The 18305-nt window shown below is 58.0% G+C and overlaps 1 protein-coding gene across 13 annotated transcripts in view; it reads left to right on the top strand.

Annotated features, from left to right (window-relative positions):
* The window catches only part of ADCY7 (adenylate cyclase 7), a 61204-nt gene extending 43020 nt beyond the window's left edge, over positions 1-18184 (top strand). For 6 of the 13 annotated variants that reach the window (XM_057713055.1, XM_057713050.1, XM_057713051.1 and 3 more), the window contains exons 9-26: positions 955-1113; positions 1330-1462; positions 4553-4744; positions 5104-5138; positions 5652-5735; positions 5978-6050; positions 7312-7409; positions 8333-8417; positions 8816-8941; positions 9749-9847; positions 10851-11044; positions 11909-11996; positions 12395-12550; positions 13266-13412; positions 14002-14106; positions 14448-14562; positions 15123-15247; positions 15449-18184. In XM_057713055.1, the coding sequence (XP_057569038.1) occupies positions 955-1113; positions 1330-1462; positions 4553-4744; positions 5104-5138; positions 5652-5735; positions 5978-6050; positions 7312-7409; positions 8333-8417; positions 8816-8941; positions 9749-9847; positions 10851-11044; positions 11909-11996; positions 12395-12550; positions 13266-13412; positions 14002-14106; positions 14448-14562; positions 15123-15247; positions 15449-15595 (2161 nt within the window). In that variant the 3' untranslated portion in view covers positions 15596-18184. Of the gene's footprint in view, positions 1-954; positions 1114-1329; positions 1463-4552; positions 4745-5103; positions 5139-5651; positions 5736-5977; positions 6051-7311; positions 7410-8332; positions 8418-8815; positions 8942-9748; positions 9848-10850; positions 11045-11905; positions 11997-12369; positions 12551-13265; positions 13413-14001; positions 14107-14447; positions 14563-15122; positions 15248-15448 lie in introns of those variants that run through there. The other 7 variants (XM_057713060.1, XM_057713056.1, XM_057713057.1 and 4 more) reach the window with 5 other exon arrangements.
* Positions 18185-18305: the final 121 nt, after the last annotated feature.

Here is an 18305-nt window from a genome sequence, read left to right as displayed (position 1 = left end):
CTCTCCCCGTGAGCAGCCGTGGTCTGTGCTGGAGGTCCGTGGGGGTGGAGGGCCAGGCAGACTTGGCCAAATGGACCAGCGTTCGGGGCAGGGCAGGGCGTGGCTGGGCTGCCTGGCAGTACACAGCTTCTGGGAAAAGCCAGCTCCAGCGTGTCCTCCCCGTGAAGTCTCACCAGAAAAAAACTCTGCCAGGGAGTCAGGGGTCCAGGTCATAGCCTGGCTCTGTGTCACCGCCTGCGTGACCTCGGGCTGGTGCCACACCCCCGGGGCTCCCTTCCCTCCCTGGAGCACGTGGAGGTTGTGTGGGACCCTCTGTTCCCTCTGGCTTGGACCGCCGCAGGCTCGGTCCATCCCCAGCCCTGTGGTGGGCACACAGCACCGGCTGCTTCCCAGATCCTCCCCCGCGTGGCAGAGGGATCTGGAGGCCCTGCTCATGTTGGGGGTGCCTTGTGCCCCCCGGGAACTCTGAGTTTGGGCTCCTTGTACTAAGCGGTACTAGCAGCTCCCAGTGCTCCTGTTTCCCAGAGATGAGAGGTGTATAAGACACCCCAAGGCTGGCCCCATGGTCTTTGTTTCTGCTGGGTTTGGGGTCATGTCTGGATCCCCCTGCAGCTGGGGCTGCCAGGCAGGGTCACACCCAGTGATAGTGTCTGAGGGCCTTCCGCATGAGCCGTCGTGACCAGCGACAGTTGGAATTCTTCCTCCTTTTAATAGCCTTTGAGCTTGGGGGCAGCCACACTCCTAGAGACGGGGGCTCATTCCCTTGCAAAGAGGTAGCCCCTCAGGCTGAGAACGTTCTCTTCTGCGGGCCGGACGCGCCTTGTTCACGTACGCTCCCCACAGCCTTGCTCTGCCCCCACGCCACAGCCCGTATCAGGGACCTTGAGCCTGTGCTAGGCTTTAGGGCCCCTCCAGCAGCCCTGGCTGGGGTGGGGTGACTGGCCTCTGCCCCAGGCAGGTGCGGGAGGCCACAGGCGTGGACATCAGCATGCGCGTGGGCATACACTCGGGGAACGTGCTGTGTGGCGTCATCGGGCTGCGCAAGTGGCAGTACGACGTGTGGTCCCACGACGTGTCCCTGGCCAACAGGATGGAGGCAGCGGGAGTCCCCGGGTGAGGCTCGGCCAGATGGCGGCAGGGTCCGAGGCCGGGAGCTGACTCTGGGCTGCAGTGGTGGGGGGTCAGCACGGGGTCAGAGACGGAGTCAGTGAGCTGAAAGTGGGGGGAGCTGGCCTGGGCTCTGGCCTACTCAGCCCTGCCCGCTGTGCGCCCCGGGGCGGGGGCCTGCCCGCTCTGGCCCTGCTGCTGTCTGACTCGGGTCCCCTCCAGCCGGGTGCACATCACAGAGGCGACGCTGAACCACCTGGACAAGGCGTATGAGGTGGAGGACGGGCACGGACAGCAGCGGGACCCCTACCTGAAAGAGATGAACATCCGCACCTACCTGGTCATCGACCCCCGGGTATGAGACTGCGCTGCGGCCGGCCGGGGGGTGGGGGGGGTGGGGCTGTGCTGGGGAGCCGGGTTCCGCCCCGCCCCTCCCCCCACTGCGGGGACGGACCGCGTGGAAGGAGAGGGGGGGCCTGCCCGGGGCAGGAGTGAGTGCCCCGGCACCAGCTACGTTCTAGGCCCCAAGGGACGACTTCCCTGGGCCTCGGTGCCTACCTCAAGCTAATCTGAGTAAAGCTCTCACCGTCAACTGGGTGCGTCATAAACTTTCTAGAAATAATAGTCACTGTTAGTTTATTTTTCATGAGGTTGTCACCAATCTCCCAGATTTTCAAAAGACACATTTTAAAAACATGCCTTGGATGGGAGTCAGGAAGCAAGGAGGGGCCAGGGGGCCACAGGCAGGAGCCTCCGTGTGTCCTGGGTTCTGACCCGCTGTGTCCGGCTGCCCGGCTGCTGCCTCTGTGTTCTCTGTCGGCCCCGCTTTCTTCAGGACCCCGTGGTGGGGGAGAGGCTGTGGGGCTGCTTCTGGGCGGTGGGTCCGGGTCCTGCCCCCAGCCTGCCTGTGCCTGCAGGGGCCGTTCTTTCCCGCCCGCGGGAGGCGAGCTCATCTGGGCCCTCAGTGAATCATCCTTGGGGCTTGCTCAAGAATGTCAGCTGTGGCTGGCTCTTTCCAGCTGCCTCTCGCTCTGGCCTTGGCTGTTCTCAGGGCTGGCCCGGCGGCCAGTCTCCGGGGGAGCTGAGGGCCGGCCTGGGAACCTTTCCCGACCCCCTCTGGCTTCATTCTACTGACGTTCCGGGGGCGCCCTCGGTGGGCCAGCCATGCTGAGTTAGCATCCAGGCGAACCCCTCCTGGTACCTTGGGGCTGCTCCAAGCCCACCATCGTGGATACCACCCAGCCCCTCACCCTGTACCCGCACCTCTGACCACCCACTTCTGTGACACACCTTCCTTTCTCCGCAGCCTCCTGTCCCTCCACTGCCAGGTTCTTTCCAGTGCAGGACCTTTGTCACTGCTTCCCCCCGCCCCAGCCCAGAGCCCTCTTCCCTCTGTCCCAAACGCTCCTGTTTAGCCTTTCTACTGTTTACTGTTAGTGTGCGCTCCACGCGAGCAGGCTCAGGGTGGGGGTCCCTCTTCCCCGGGCTGTAACCCCCGGTCCTGGAACAATGCCTGGTACAGAGCAGGGGCCCGGGTAGCTTGTGAACGAATGAGGCAGAGCCCTTGACCCCAAGGTGGCGGCAGGTGTAGCCCTCTAACCCACCTGCAGGGCTGCCTGGTCAGCAGGTAGGACTGCAGACGCCCAGTCAGACTCGTGTTCCAGATGAACAAGGGAGAAGGCTTTAGTACAGGTGTCTCATGTAGGGTTAACCGGGCATCCAGTGTTTTCTCTGGCAACGCTGACTTCCCCTGTGCTTACTTGACTTTATTCATTCCCATAGTTGAAAATTCAGAAAGCATGGAGGGTGTGTTATAGAAAGGTTTCCGCACATCCCTGTCCGCAGCCACACGTAGGAGACCAGTGTGGTGAGTGTGCTCCTTCCAGAGGTGTCTGTGCGCGTGTAAGCAGAGGGGAAGACTCCATCCTCTTTGCTGAGTTGGTGGTACCCCCCCCCCCCCCACGAACTTTGCTTCACCTGCAACATGACTTGCAGACCTTCTGTTCTGTGCACAGAGACCACACTCAGCTCTTCTCATGACTGTGCTGCACGCACCACGCGGAGGTGTGGGCAGGTCCTTGCCCATCTCTGGCTTCTGTAGGCTCGCATGTGTGAGGCCCCCCAAGGGATGCGTGTGCAGAGGTGGCTGGTGGGGCCTGCGAAGGTTGCAGCTGCTCTCCGCGGGCCCCGCTTCTGCATAGATGCATTTGTACCCAGAACTGATGGATCTTCAGCACACATGTAATTTTTAGGGACAGTGTCTGGCTTCCCTGCCCTAAGAGGGAAGTGCTAGTGACCTTGAACTTGAAGAGCTGCGTAGAGTTGTGGGGAGGCAGAGAAACGTGACCTCCCCAGACCCCCAGGGCAGGTCACTCACGCAGGGCGTAGCTCACCCTCAGGGCCCTGGGACTCTCTTCACAAGGGTGAATTCCATGCCATTCCCTCTGGCCTGGCAGACACATGGCTCAGGGTTTAAGAATGTTTCTATCCCAGAAGGAGGCAAGAAGTTTCCAGGAAGGTTGCTGCTTGTGGCTTAATGAGTGTTTGTGGCTGTAGGTGTTGGTCCGTGTGAGTGTTTGTGGGACCCCTGGAGACTGGGACTCCTGGAGGGCAAGGATGCTAGGGGGTGAGGGGACTCGACAGGCCTCGAGATGGCCTGAGCTTGTCCCTGGGCGCCTTGGAGGTCTCTCGCCTCCCCCTTTTCCAGTCCTGTCCGGCCTTGCCAGCTGAGGATCGTCCTAGGAGGGTTGTTGTTCTTGGGGTGGGGGGTGGGGAGGCAGGGCTGGGCCCCCCTCGTTCAGGGCCTGGCTGAGCCACCGTGTCCCTGGCATGGCCACGGCAGGCTTGTGGTGGACAGTGGACCCGTGCCGGGGTCTGGGGGCTGTGGAAGTGGAGCTCCCTGGAGTGCTGCCCCGTGGAGAGCAGCCCTGGGTGGGCCGTCTCTCCGCGTTGCTGGCTAGCACTCCCCTTCCTCCCGGCTGCCCCCACACGAAGGACATGTGCCGCCCCCCATGGGTGGGCAGAGCAGGATGTCTGTGGCTTCCCTGGGCGCCATCTCCCCCGGGTGCCCCCACTGGGAGGGGCCGTTGGGCTTTCAAACCCAAGCAGCTTCTTGGGCCACATGGGGCCTGCGGGCTTGGGCCCTGACCCCACCTCTTGCCCTGGGGAGGCAGAAGAGGGTCTGAGGGGCTGTGCACAGCTGTGTCTGGGGCAGGGGCAGGGCCGCGAGCCGGGGCCTCCCCGGAGCCCAGCCAGGAAGTGCCCCGGGCTTCCGCCCGTCCCCTAGGGCTGCAGACCCAGCAGCGTTTTTGCCATTTTCTCTTTTTTCCCCAGATGGGCCAGCGCTCTGGGCAGCATCGCGTTTCTGGGGGAGCAGGATGGGGGCGGCCCCTTCCTGGGCTGAGAGGGGAGGGGTGGGACAGGCTGTGTCTGTGTCTTCCCGCAGAGCCAGCAGCCGCCCCCGCCCGGCCAACACCTCACCAAGACCAAGGGGGACGCGACCCTGAAGATGCGGGCATCTGTGCGCATGACCCGCTACCTCGAGTCCTGGGGGGCGGCGCGGCCCTTTGCGCACCTCAACCAACGCGAAAGCGTGAGCAGCAATGAGACCCCTGTGGCCCACGGGCGGAGGCCCAAGGTAGGACCTCCCCTCCCAGAGAGCTGGGAGCAGGGCCCGCGGGAAGGGGCAGGAGAGCACACGCTAAGGGTGTCCTTCTGTCTGAGCCTCACTTTCTCCATCTGTAGGATGGTTTTGGGCTCTGCCCTGCCTCCCTCCCTCCCTCCTGGGGCCCTTGGCCCATTTGGAGAATGCTCCAGGGTGGCTGGGGATGTCCCTGGCCTCCTGGTTCCCCAGACCAAGTTCGGCTTCAGTTTCCGGTGCCGACAGCTTGGACGGTCTGTGCATCTGAGTCGCGGACACGATAGACCCAGTCCGGTGACATGCATCAGGGCCCCGTGTCCTGGAGAATAACTGTCTCCCCCTCCCTTCCCTTCCAGGCCGTTCCCCTGCGGCGCCACTGGACTCCTGACAGGTTTGTGCCCTGTCCCCTGCCTCCCTGGCCACGTCCTGCCCCAGTCACCTCCTCCAGGCAGGCTGCCCTGAGCAGCCTCTGTCCAGGAGGGCAGCTCCACAAGGCCCAGTCCTAACTATGGGTTTTGCCATGGCTTGGGTCAGAGTGTTTCTAGGAACCAGAACCTCACAATGATTGAGTTCCTGTTGTATACCCACCCTGTAGTGGGATCAGTGGGGTTGGTGTGGTGGAACCCTGGGGTTTAGTGGAAGAGACCTTTGACAGGGTCCTGGGGGGTCTGCCCTCTGCTTCTGGCTGTGCTGCTGGCGGCTGGGTGACGCTGTGTGATGCTGGGCCTTCCCTTGCCCGGCCTCAGGGGGACCCCCTGTCCCTCCCCCATCCTGCATGAGGCTCTGGGACCTCCTGCAGGCACCTGGGAGCCCCACTTGGGTGAGTCATCTCGTCCACTCCCCTGCCTCTGGGCAAGTGGATGTAGGTTCCTGGGCTGATACCCTTGTGGGTGTCTGGTTGCAGAAGTTCGTCCCCCAAGGGGCGGTCAGAGGATGACTCATATGATGATGAGATGCTGTCAGCCATCGAGGGCCTCAGCTCCACGAGGTGAGGCTCTGAGCCCTCTGCTCGCCCCTGCCCCCCTCAAGTAGGGACCCCCCCGCCTCGTACTCATGCCCAGTGGCTGTGTCCATGGTGCTGCCTCCTGAAGGTGGGCCCCTGTCCTCCACCCCACTCCCCTCTCCCTCTGAGGGTGGGCCCTCCCACGCCCCCCCACGCCCCCCACGCCCCCCCCCACACCCTGCCTCCTCCGGGCCCCATCTCTCCCTGCCTGTGTCTCCATCCCACAGACCCTGCTGCTGTAAGTCTGATGACGCCTCCACCTTTGGGTCCATCTTCCTGGAGAAGGGCTTTGAGCGAGAGGTGAGGACCTCTGAGCAGCCCCAGATCGGGGGCTCCAAGGCTGGGGTGGGGCAGGGGTGCCAGCCGTAGGGCAGCCAACACCCCCAGAAGGTCTGCGCAAGGAGGGTGCTGGGAGTCGCTCCAGCTGCCCTTGGGGTGGGCACAGGGCTCAGTGCAGCCTGTTGGAGTCTCTCCCAGGTGGCCTCCCCTTGTACCTGACATGTCCCCGTTAGTGGTTCGCCCACGTGCGTGTGGGAGACTTTGCTCCCTTCAAATGCCAAGCCTCAGCCGGTGCTGATGGGGCCAGTGCACACCTTTGGGTGACAGTGTTTGCCTTTTTAGGAAAAAACCCCAAATTCAGTATCGGTTTGATGGGACCTGATTGGTTCCCCCTTCTGGCTGCTGCAGCACCATGCTTGTGTCCCGCTGGCGACCATTCACTTGTTTATTGAGGGCCTGCTGGTTCTGGTGATGTCCGAGGCATGCACGTGTGTCATTCCACCCTCACCTGCTGGCCAAGGTGGGCGCCGGTGCCCATTTCACAGACTCTGAAGTTTGGGGCACCTTGGCCTCAGGTGTGACCTGAGACAGTGGCCCAGCCTGTGGCACTCTGGTGCTGGGACCCCTCTGTCGCTTCTGCCTCCAGGATTGGGGGGCTCCCTGCGTTGCGGGGGGCCCCTATGTGGGGAGCTTGGGGCCTGGAGGCAGGTGCAGTCACCAGGAGAGCCGCCCGGCAAGCCTTCTGCTGGCGGTGAGGCCTGGACAGGCTGCTGGGCTCCCTGAGCGCCAGTTTGCTCGCCTGTGGCAGGAGCCCTGTGGGCTGAGGTTTTGCGATGACGCCGGGTGTGGAGGGGGCAGCAAGGTTCCCCACCTGACGGCTCGGGGCTCGAGCCTGGCCCTGCTCCTCGGTTTGGGGTGAGAGCAGCCCCGCCACTAGCCCCAGTCGCAGCAACCCCAGAGGTTACGTTTGGTTCTCGTCCACGGACTTGGGCTGCGGGCTTTACAGGACCTCGGAAATAAAGTCAGAGATCTGGGTTGGGTGGGGGAGGGGAAGGTATTGCCTCTAAATATAAGAGAAACTGCAAAGTGGAAACAAATGAAAATCGTTTGTTCATGGTGACGTAACAGCATCACCTGGAAGTCCAGGAGGGGATGTAAGGTGTTTTTTAAAGATGATACATGCGAGGCAGGGTGGAGCCCGAGAAGGGGTCCCAGCAAGCAGCCTGCCCTGCGGGGGGGCCTTGGCTGCTGGGCCTCCCCTCACAGTCTCTGTCGCCGCCAGTACCGCCTGGCGCCCATCCCCCGGGCCCGCTACTACTTCGCTTGTGCCAGCCTCGTCTTCGTCTGCATCCTGCTCGTCCAAGTCCTGCGGATGCCCAGGTCAGTCGGGGGGTGGGCCGCACGGTCAAGCGCACTGGGGTCAGGCTGGGAGGGGGGGTGACCTTGCAGATCCCAGCAGAAAACCTGCAGAAAGGGGCTGGCTGGTTTAGTCACTTTAAACCTCAGAGCCCCAGAAACTGGACCTGGCACTGTGGCCCCCATAGCTGGAGTTGCCAACGTTTATTTTTAGTTTTAATGGAACGTGCTTGCGCTCTGAAGCCACAGGCCTCCCCACTCCCCGATGCCTCTCGCCTTCCATGTGACCTGTTATCTGTGTGGCCCTGCAGGCATTTCAGTTTTTATTGTGACTGTTGCCTTAGGTGTTTGGAGTCCTAGAAGGGCCAACTCTTAAAACCATAGCCGCCACCTCCTCCGTCTCAGGTGTGGAAAATTGAAGTCTGGGGGGTTAATGCCTTATCCAGGGGCGTGGCCAGTACACAGGAGCCTCTGAGATTCACACTTCTGCCAAAGGGCTGTGTTGCAGGGACAGGGACAGGGGGGCTGAGGTCACAGGGAGGGAGTAAGGTCAGCCAGTTGGCGGCTTCTGGAAGGGGAGTTAGGCCGAAGGATCCACTAGGATTGCGGTTTAGGATGTGCTTAATAAAGACGAGGTAGGGAACGCTTTTAGATGGTGTTTATGTGCCAGACAGGAGTCTGAAGGCTGTAGAATCCCTTATTTCTTGTATACTTGATCCAGAAAGGGGGGCGGGATGTTGGTCTTGGTCTTCATGTCTTGGCCAGGCCTTGTGTGGTGCTTGTGGGGCAGCCGGACCATGGTGTGCAGAGTACCCTTTGGCTGAGTGTAGGATGGCTGTTTGGGAGGGGGCGGAAGGTGAACTGAGGCGCTGGGGGTGGGGAGGATGCCTGTGGCTTGGCCCTGGGCAGCGGGTCCCCCAGAACTTAAATTTTTCCTTCCTCTCCAGAACGGAGTCTGTGGGGGTGTCCTTCGGGCTGGTGGCCTGCGTGCTCGGGCTGGTACTAGGCTTGTGCTTTGCCGATAAGTTCTTGGTGAGTGGGGAGGCTGGGCCCACCGGGTGTCCGGGCTGTGGTGGTGCGAGCACCTCCCCGCTGCCTTGCCCCACCCTCTTCCCCGTGACCTCTGTGTCTCTGGCCTGGAGGACAGTCTGGAGGCTTCTCCCAGGATTCTCTTTCCTAGGTGCGAATGGTCCCCGAGCCGCTGTGGCTGCCCGCAGCCCCGAGGGTGGGGATGTCCCTTCTTGTCTGCGCACCACGTGTCCTGAGCTCTGGGCCGGGCGGGCACAGCACTCCTGAGTCCCCAGCGGCGCTCTCGGACGCGCACACGCTGCGGGGCCCCTGGGCTGTGGGCCCCCTGGGCCGGGCCTCCTGCAGGCTCTCCTTCCACCTCCGGGGGGCGGGCGCTGGGTGAGGACACTGCGCTTCCACAGAGGTGCTGCCCGGCCCGGGGGACGTGCCGCGCCGTCTCCGAGAGGGTGGAGACGCGGCCCCTGCTGCGGGTGTCCCTGGCCGTCCTGACCATCGGCAGCCTGCTCGCCGTCGCCGTCCTCAACCTGGTGGGTTCTGGGCCTGGCGAGGCCCCTTCGGGTCACGCACGCGTCCGGGGAGGGGGGAGCAGGGAGCCGGCCCGTCTCCAGATTCTAGACTCCTCCTGTCCTTCTGGTGTGGCGCGTCCAGAGCCCCGGGGGCGGGCCCTGTGCAGCCCCGCGGCGGCTCTGAGCGCCTCACCCTGCATCTGTCGCGTCAGGACTGGGGGCCCCCAGAGCGCTCACGTGGCCGACCCCACAGGGCCACCACAGTGTCCTTGATGCCCCAGCCCCTGAGGAGGTCCTGTCTCAGCCTCTCGGAGGCCCAGTCTCCTCACCAGGGACGGGCCGCCCCGGGCATGAGCTGGAGGGGCCACGTGGGCCCTGCTTCTCGAGCTGGGCTCACGTGCTTCGTGCCCAGACGGCGCCTGTCCCGGCCCGTCCTCCCTGCTCTGTCATGTAGAGCCAGCGTCTCCCCCACCTCCGCGTGCCCTACACTTGGGACTCTGTGCCCACCTCCCTGAGCGTCCCCTGGGGAGAAGGGGGCTCATTGAAAACACTGCTCCCAGCTTCTCCCCACTGAGCCAGGTGCTGGGGTGGCGTCCCTGTGCCTTCCCTTGACTCCCTCTCCCCGCAGCGAAAGCTGCCGTCTGTGGTGGGACGTCAGGGCACAGAGGCTGCGGCCGGGCGTAGAGCGGGGCCCGGCAGGCGATGCCCGTGGTGCTCTCTGAGGCCCGGGCCCTGCCCTCCGCCCCCTCCGGGCCCCCAGCTCCACCTGGCTGGGGCAGACCCTGGAGCCCCTGGGCCGCCCCTCACAGGGACCCGTCTTTTCTGCAGCCGCTGATGCCTTTCCCGGCTCCAGGGCTGCCGGCTGGCAACGAGACGGGTCCGGAGGTCGTGAGCAGCTGGGAGGGGACCTCGTGCGAGTTCCTCCCGGTGAGTGTGTCCTTCTGGGCTCCGTACGCCCTCACTGGGACTGTCCCTGGGAGCTTGGAGCACACTGAGTGCCTGAGCCTGTGGGCTGTCCTGGGGGAGGCGGGAGAGCAGGGCCAGGTGTGGCTGAGGGGTCTGGGTGCTGGCCCCTGGGTCCAAGGCGAGAGAGTGGGAGCGCCCCATGCTGGTGGCTGTCTCCCGACCACGCCCGTCAGGATCTCCACGTGTGGACGGGGAAGTGGGCGCAGGGAGGCTGACACGTTTGCCTCGTAAGCAGCAGAGCCAGGACGGGGGCCAGGCGGGTCGACAGCAGAGCCGTGCCTGGAGCGCCCTCCCGGACAGGATGTGGGCTGTGAGACTCGAGGCGGGGCGTGGTGAATTTGAGCCTGTCTCTAAGCGGCAGAAAGGTTATGGGGAGGGGATGGGAGAGGGGACATCGGAAAAAAGCCGAGGCAGGTGGTGGGTAGGTTTCAGGTGGTTGTGTCGCAGGGAGGAGGTGGGGGAGGATTGGGAGATGACGCCAGAGGCAGGTTCACTCCAGCTCTGGGCGGAGCCTGAGTGTCAGGGTGAAGAGCTTGCTCTTTATTCTGGGGGTGCTAGGGAGCCACAGCGTGGTCTTGAGCAGGAGAGTAACATGGGCAGGGATGCACTTTGGGAGGGACCAGCTCATGGCAGACCTCAGACCACTGCCAGGACCTTGTCACAGCTATACAGCACCTGCATTTTTATTTACTACATTGTTTTAACCTTTAAATGAGTTCACTTACCATAAGTGGAAGTAGAAAACATAGTAAAAACAATACAAGTAGAGAAAGTTTTAGATTCCGTTGCCTGCTCCTTGTTAAGGGAGGTCAGCGAGGCAAGAGAATGAAGCTGAAGACACACTGGCTCTTCACGGACTCCCCCTGTGGCTAAAGGTGTCCCTCCCTTTGGTGACCTCTGGTCCAGGAGGTGCCTCTTGGTGACGGGAGGTGGTGGGGTGACCGACATCCCCCTGTCTCCCCAGTATTACACCTGCAGCTGCATCCTGGCCTTCATTGCTTGCTCTGTCTTTCTGCGGATGAGCCTGGAGCTGAAGGCCGTGCTGTTGACCGTGGCCTTGGTGGCCTACCTGGTGCTCTTCAACATCTCCCCGTGCTGGCAGTGGGACTGCTGCGGCCACAGCCTGGGCAACCTCACCAAGACCAATGGCACCCTCAGGTGGGGCCACCTCGACTGCGGCCCACTGGAGCGCTTTCTGTTTTGTCACGTCTCAGTGTCATTTCAGACTCAGGCGCTTCTGCAGCCATGGTCCCCTCTGCACTGGGCACTTTGTGGGCTGGACTGGCAGGTGGCAGGTTTGCACTTTACAGAAGGGGAAGTGATGGGCTCAGGCCCCGGCTCTGCAGCGCTAAGAGCTGAGTGCGACTCATTTGCAGGGAGTGTCCCTGGTCCCAGGAGGCTGCCTGGGTCATCCTGTCTCTAGGCCAGTCTGGGGGCGGGGAGGCGGAGGCTTCAGCTCTAGCCCAGTCCCCTGCTTTGAGCCGTGTCCTGGGTCTCCAGAGTTCTGGGGAGGGCAGTTGTCTCTGGTCTATTCCCAGATAGATGAGAGGAGCTGGTTTGTGCGTGGTCCTGGGGGCTCTGGGCCTCAAAGGCGAGGGGCCTGGCTCCCCTTGAGCTAAAAGGCAGGAATGAGATCTGCTCCTTGCAGGTCTGGCTTGCACCTGCGCATTCCTGCTGCCCACCTGCAAGCCCTGCTCACCTTGGGCTCTCTGGCTGCCTTTGGCTACTCCCCCGCCTGCCCGGAGTGCTTTCCTTCAGACTTTGCCATGGCTCTTCCTTGTGACCCAGGTGTGAGCTTAGATGTCACCTGTCAGCCTCCAGCATACAACACGCTTTTCTTTACAACCTGAAGCGTCTTGTCTGCCAACCATGAGAACATGAGCTCTGAGGGCAGTGATCTCCCACTCCTGTTCACTTCCCTGCGGGCTGGCAGTGTGTCTGGGACTCACGCTGCCCCCTGCGTTTGGGGGGCTTTGGGCGGAAGTGGAGATGACGCCTGCCTTTCTCCTTCACATCCAGCAGCTCCCTGTGCTGTTCACGGGATCTGAAGACAATGATCAATTTCTACCTGGTCCTGTTTTACACGACCCTCCTCATGCTCTCCAGACAGGTACAGCCTAGGAGGCGCCCACCGCATCCCTGGCTCATCGTGGCTGCTCTTCTCTCCTTCGGGAGAGGATGGGGGTGGGGCTGGGGTTGCCTCAGATTTGGAGCAGCACATAAGATGGCAGTCTTTCGGGAAGCTCTGGTCCCTGGGTCAGGGGTCCCGATTAAGGGTCCTTAACACCCATTAGGACACAAGTGACTTTTAATCCTGAGAGTCACCTGAGAATAATATGAGTCGCCCTGACTGGGGTTTTAAGGCCGCCGTGGGGTGGCTGTTGAGCTGGAGACACTTGCCAGGGCTACGGGGTGGGGGTGCTGGTGGGCAGGCTCTGTAGCCCGCAGGTTATGAGTGCTCTGCCCTCGCTCACTGCTGCCAGGACACTGATGCTCCCCCGTCCGCAGATTGACTATTACTGCCGCTTAGACTGTCTGTGGAAGAAGAAGTTCAAGAAGGAACACGAGGAGTTTGAAACCATGGAGAACGTGAACCGCCTTCTTCTAGAGAACGTCCTGCCAGCCCACGTGGCCGCCCACTTCATTGGTGACAAGTTAAACGAGGTATGGGCAGAAGGGGCTCCGTCGCTAGGGTAGGGAGACTGAAGGTACAGATGCAGTCCTGTGGCGGGACGTGCTATGGCCACAGGGTGCTTTCTGCACTTGGTTTCTGTGGCTCTTGGTCTCACGGATGCACCCAGGAAACAACGTGTGGTATTAGCTGTTAAGAACACAGGCTTCGGATCAGAGGCCCGGGTTCAGGTGTGACTGTGGACAAGACAGCTCACTGCCCTGGGCCTTGATTTCCACGTCTACAACATGGGGCTGACAGTACTTGGCTGGCAGCATTGTTGCAAGGATCAGTGTCCAGGTATTTGTGATCTGGACCATCTGCTGATGAAAACATGCATTTCTCCCAGTTCTCTGTAGCAGAGAGTTTTGTGTCTGTGGATACAGGCAGCATAGACCCCAAGGCCTCCTGATCGTTACCTTGTACTACCCCGCGGTTCTCAACCCCAGCTGTACACTCAGGGTCCTTACAGGAGCCCCAAACCAACCCGAGTCTGACCCTCCCCAGCCAACCTATACAGAATCTGCTTTTTGTTTGTACAGCCAGGTTGAGAACCACTGCTCAGCCCCTCCTGTCCCCTTCCCATCCCCCCCCAACATCTGCTCTTGGAGCACGAGGAACCGAGGAGCCGCCTCTCCAGTCTGCTTCCTCATGCCCTCACAAGGCCCAGTGGCCATAGAGTCATGTTTCTTCCCACCCCCAATCCAGGACTGGTACCATCAGTCCTACGACTGCGTGTGTGTTATGTTCGCATCTGTGCCGGACTTTAAAGTGTTCTACACGGAGTGCGACGTCAACAAGGAAGGGCTGGAGTGCCTGCGCCTGTTGAACGAGATCATCGCCGACTTCGACGAGGTAGGGCCTCCACACAGCCTGGAGAGGGCAGGGCGGGGCCTGGGGCACCCCACGCCCAGTTAAGATGTGTGCTGTGGCTCCCTTGGCGGGGGGGAGGGGGGGCACACATGTTAGTTACACAAATGATAAAAAGTACATATGCATTTGCCTTTCTTTTTTTTCAGTATGTAATTTGTTATCATCTCTGTGAGGGACGGCTTGTTTAGATTAGATTTAAGTTGTAGAATAGTTTGATTTCCTGCTAAGCTCACGCTAGCAACCTGTTTCAAAGGACTTCATTCAGTTTGGGCTTAACTCGTAGCTGCAAGTAATCGACATTCCTGCGTAAGTACTGTTGAGCGGGGGTGTCTGCTCCTTAGTAGGAATGAGACCAGATGAGAATGGAAGAGACAGGGAATGTCAGGGAACAGAGACAAGAGGGAGGAGCAGGGAGAGGACCCAGAGGTGTGAACTCAGATGAGAAGGGCCCAGCATGAGAACTGTTTGCATTAGAAGTGGTGCTGGGAGAGAACCCTCCACCCTTCTCAGAATCTCAGATGGGTCTGGGCTGCAGCTGTGTTATATGGCCCTGCTTCCCTTTGTTCTGCAGCTGCTGTTAAAGCCCAAGTTCAGTGGTGTGGAGAAGATTAAGACCATCGGCAGCACGTACATGGCAGCTGCAGGGCTCAGCATCCCCTCAGGGCATGAGAACCAGGTACCCAGCCAATCGGATGGTCTCAAGTCCCAGCCCCAAATGAGGGGAAGTTCAACAGCAGCCCCATACCGACCCTTTACTTACAGGGGGCTTCTCTCCATTGTCCCCTCCTATGAGCGAAGGCAAAGGAGCTCACGGCTCAGCCTGAGGGAGGATTCTGGCGGAGGGGTTGGGGCAGGTGGCCCCTCACCAGGAGGGGAGCCTCGGTACACCTCTGCCCAGCAGTGGTCCCCCATGGGTTCACGCCTAGGTGGGCGCACAGTGCTCCCTGGCCAGGGGGCTCTGGAGCAGCCACCTGGTACCTGGCGGAGGCAGGAACACGGGGTGTGACTGCCCTGCAGGACCTGGAGCGGCAGCATGCCCACATTGGCATCATGGTGGAGTTCAGCACTGCCCTGATGAGCAAGCTGGACGGCATCAACCGGCACTCCTTCAACTCCTTCCGCCTCCGAGTCGGTGAGGCTCTGGGAGGGCGGGCTGGGCAGACCCCGCCTCCTGGCAAACCCACTCTCAGTCTGATGTATGTTGCCATCTATTATGAAAAGTTTTAGAAATCCCTGTTTGATCGTACAGCCCCAGTGACTGGGTAATTATTCTTTCCTTGCATAATATTTATGAAGTTACCTTGGAAAGTTTTAAGTAAACAGGAATATATCACTACTGGGAATGGAAAGCCCAAATACCTGGCTGTATGCAGGTGACCTTAAATACACTGGGAACAAAGCAAAATTATGAATCTAAGTAGTCACTGTTGGCTGACAGGGCCAGTGCTCAAAGAGAGGTGTTAACATCGGTCCCAGGCTTCACGTCCGGTAAAGCAAAGTCTGAAAAAGATGTGAGGGAGTGCTCTCCTCACATCCCAAGTACCATCTCCTGTCACAGACTTGGGAAGCACTGTTCCAACCTCCATTTTAGTCATTTTGTCAAGGCTTTCTGTGGTCGCTGGGTGGATTCTGTGGCCTTACAAGCCTGAGGCTTTGCCTCTGTGATCTGCCAGCTGCAAACATGTTCTTTAGGCATAAACCACGGGCCCGTGATTGCTGGAGTGATTGGGGCACGAAAACCTCAGTATGACATCTGGGGAAACACAGTCAATGTTGCCAGTCGAATGGAGAGCACTGGAGAACTTGGGAAAATCCAGGTAAACACTGAGCTTGGGGAACCCTGGGCTCAAGGTGGGGAGAACTTCCCAGAGGTGAGGGAGCCTGGGCGGGCATCAGTCAACTGTGGGATTCTAGCCACAACATTCGTGAGGGAAACCGGACCCTGTGGGCTGATTTCATCCCTTCCACAGCAGGTTTTCTTCCCACTTCTGAAGAATGAGGTTTCTTTTCCTTTTCAGGTTACTGAAGAGACGTGTACCATCCTCCAGGGACTAGGTTATTCTTGTGAGTGCCGTGGACTGATTAACGTCAAAGGCAAAGGCGAACTGAGGACTTACTTTGTCTGTACGGATACTGCCAAGTTTCAAGGGCTGGGGCTGAACTGAGGGTGTCTGGTAGGTGCAGGACATGCTGGAAGCCGGATTTCCTTCCCTGAAGCAAGCAAGTGTGGGGAAGGCTCAGCCCCATGCCCGTCACAAAGGCAGTCCAAGGGACTGGCCATCACCACCCCTAGCAGCTGGCTGTGCGTGGCTTCCTTGGACCGGCACTAGAGCATTTCTCAGCTTGAGGCAACCACCAAGCCTGACACCTCTGTGCTGTCAGAGTCTGCGATGTGGCCTTCAGCACAGCAGGGAATGGCTCATTTGTGAGTTTCAGACCCTCTCCCCCCAGGTGCTGTGGAGGAGACCTTAGAGCATGACCTGGAAGATCCCCCACTGCCCCCCCTCCCGGCCTGTGCACTGCACAGGCGAGACGTTTCTTGTCCAGGATGGGTGGGGACTCCTTTTTCCCCAGCAGACCAGTGGCAAGATTCCACATCTCTAATACATGCATTCTGGTACACAGAGTAGAAAGGGTGTTTTAAATCTATAAATGGTTTCAAACAACAGGGAGAAAACCCCACAGTGGACACTTCTTACTTCATGTCATCTTTGGCATGTGTCTGTTTTAAATGGATACATCATTAATGAAGGTATTATCCTTTAAATGACTTCTGAGATGCTAGACAAATTCTCTCCAGTGTAGCCTCTGCCTTTGTAACCACTGACACATAAGTGGGGCCGCCGTCCAGTGTGAGCTTATGGGATTAGCTTAGCTGTGGGACGGAGCTTGGAGGAACATGGCTCATAGCAGAAAGGCAAGGAGTGACATAGCCTTGGCTTTGAATCAGACAACCAGAATTTTGAGATTAAGTTTAATAAGCGAAAAGTCTAGAAAATAAGATATATGCTGTTAGTCCTTATCTGGCTTGACTCCTCATGCTTTTTTGAGCACCCCCTGCAACCTTCAACTCTGTCTTAGCTTTATACTGGAAAGGAGTGGAGTCTGTGTGGAGAGAACTTGGACAGCCTGTAGTTCTTTCCTTTCCTTCAGTGCTCATAGCTAGCTTTGAAGAGCTTCAGAACTAAGAGGATCTACTCAGCATCAGCATGTGTAGCGGTTCCCGCATCTGGGAAGCCAGCCCCCTCACAAGTGCTCAGATGTTCTTGTTCTAAACTGAATGAATCAAGGCAACTGAAAAAGCCAGGTTTGTGAGGTGGGGTCTTACCGCACTTCAGCTCCAAAAGAATTGAAATATGTCAACCTATGTCTGAAGGTGAGGGATAACCAAACTGCCCATTCCCTTTTCTGAATTAACTTCACTGCCTCATAACCGAAGTATCCCCAGGGTTTCTAGTACAGCTGAATTTCACTACATAGCAGGAATTCTTAGTCAAAAGTCATCCATGAACTCCCCTGAAATTATACAGAAAACCTTGCATTTGTGAGACTTCAAAAGATTACACAGCGTTGCAGACAGTGACTGAGCAGCCAGGTTTGCCTGGGACAGAAGGCTGTGGGGTGAGCCGGCACCCCAGCCACGGGCAGGGAGGGGGACTGGAGCTGAACCTGCTGTCTGTCTGCTGGTGGTCCATCTTGTTGGGGGCTGGGTGGGCTAGTGGCAGCTCTTATGTGCTGCATGGAACTGGAATAGGTAGGAATAAATCACAAGAACTTGCTGGCCTAAAGGAATTTCATGGTGAAAGTGCTGGTAAGGGAAATAAGCCTTACTTAAATTGCCTTTTTATATACCAATTGGTCATCTAAATACCATGCCGAATCTAGACCCTTAAAATCAGGAGTGACCAGGGACTGTTCAACAGGGGTCTCCTGAGAAGTCAGGAAGGTTCGGTCACTGATTCTGTGTAGACACACAGCAGTGTGCTGGGCCTCTCTGAGGTGGACATACTGCTACTCTTGCAATATGCAAATTAATGTTTTCCTCCAGCAAAAAAATCCCAATTGGGAGTTGTAAAAAATAACTGGTTACCATTCATGTATTTTTCTTTCACTGTGTTCAGATAAGAAAATTAAGTTTTGAGTTTTTGATGTTGAGATCATACTGTACAACTGACCATAAAAATCACTGTTATTTCTTATAAATTGTTTTCCAGTTACCAAGTCATTTCTTCATAGGTGTCATTTTGCTTTATGACAAGACAAATATCTTTCCTAACACTGACCTTCTCTATGGGTCAGGGACCTGCTTCAAACTTCTACTAAGGTAGCCTCACTGATGCTAGTGGAAATCCCACCTGAAGTTTTCTGGTTTGCTTAAGAAAATATCCTAACAGAAAAGATCATTAACCACTGTATACATTGTGTATATGTACAGAAATACGCTTTGAGAAAGTACAAGCAAATGATTAAAGGTTATTCTATATACTGAATATTTATAGATCTGTAACATTTGTTTCAAAATGTTATATTTCATTTTTATAAAGTACCAGTGTCTCTCCTTTGTTTAGCTTTTCATTAAATTAGCAGTTTGGAAAATCTGATGTCCTAAAGTGTTTCCAATTTAAATGTTTTCTTGGTCTTCAGGAACTTACCTTATTAGCTAAGTAGATCTAAAGTTTAAGAGTTGGTTACTGCCTGAATTATATTAGAGATACAAATTCTAAAAAGACTTGATAAATACATATTTGAACTGATTCTTTAATTCTCTTGGCATATGATTTCAAGTATGTTTTTGAAAGATTAGGTCATCTTCTCTCTCTTGAGAGATTCAATTTTCCTTCACCCTACTTGTTCTTATTAAATGTTAATTTTCAA

This window comes from Hippopotamus amphibius, chromosome 16 (assembly GCF_030028045.1).
Source record: "Hippopotamus amphibius kiboko isolate mHipAmp2 chromosome 16, mHipAmp2.hap2, whole genome shotgun sequence".
Classification (NCBI taxonomy): domain Eukaryota; kingdom Metazoa; phylum Chordata; class Mammalia; order Artiodactyla; family Hippopotamidae; genus Hippopotamus; species Hippopotamus amphibius.
This window is presented reverse-complemented; position numbering and strand designations above follow the sequence as displayed.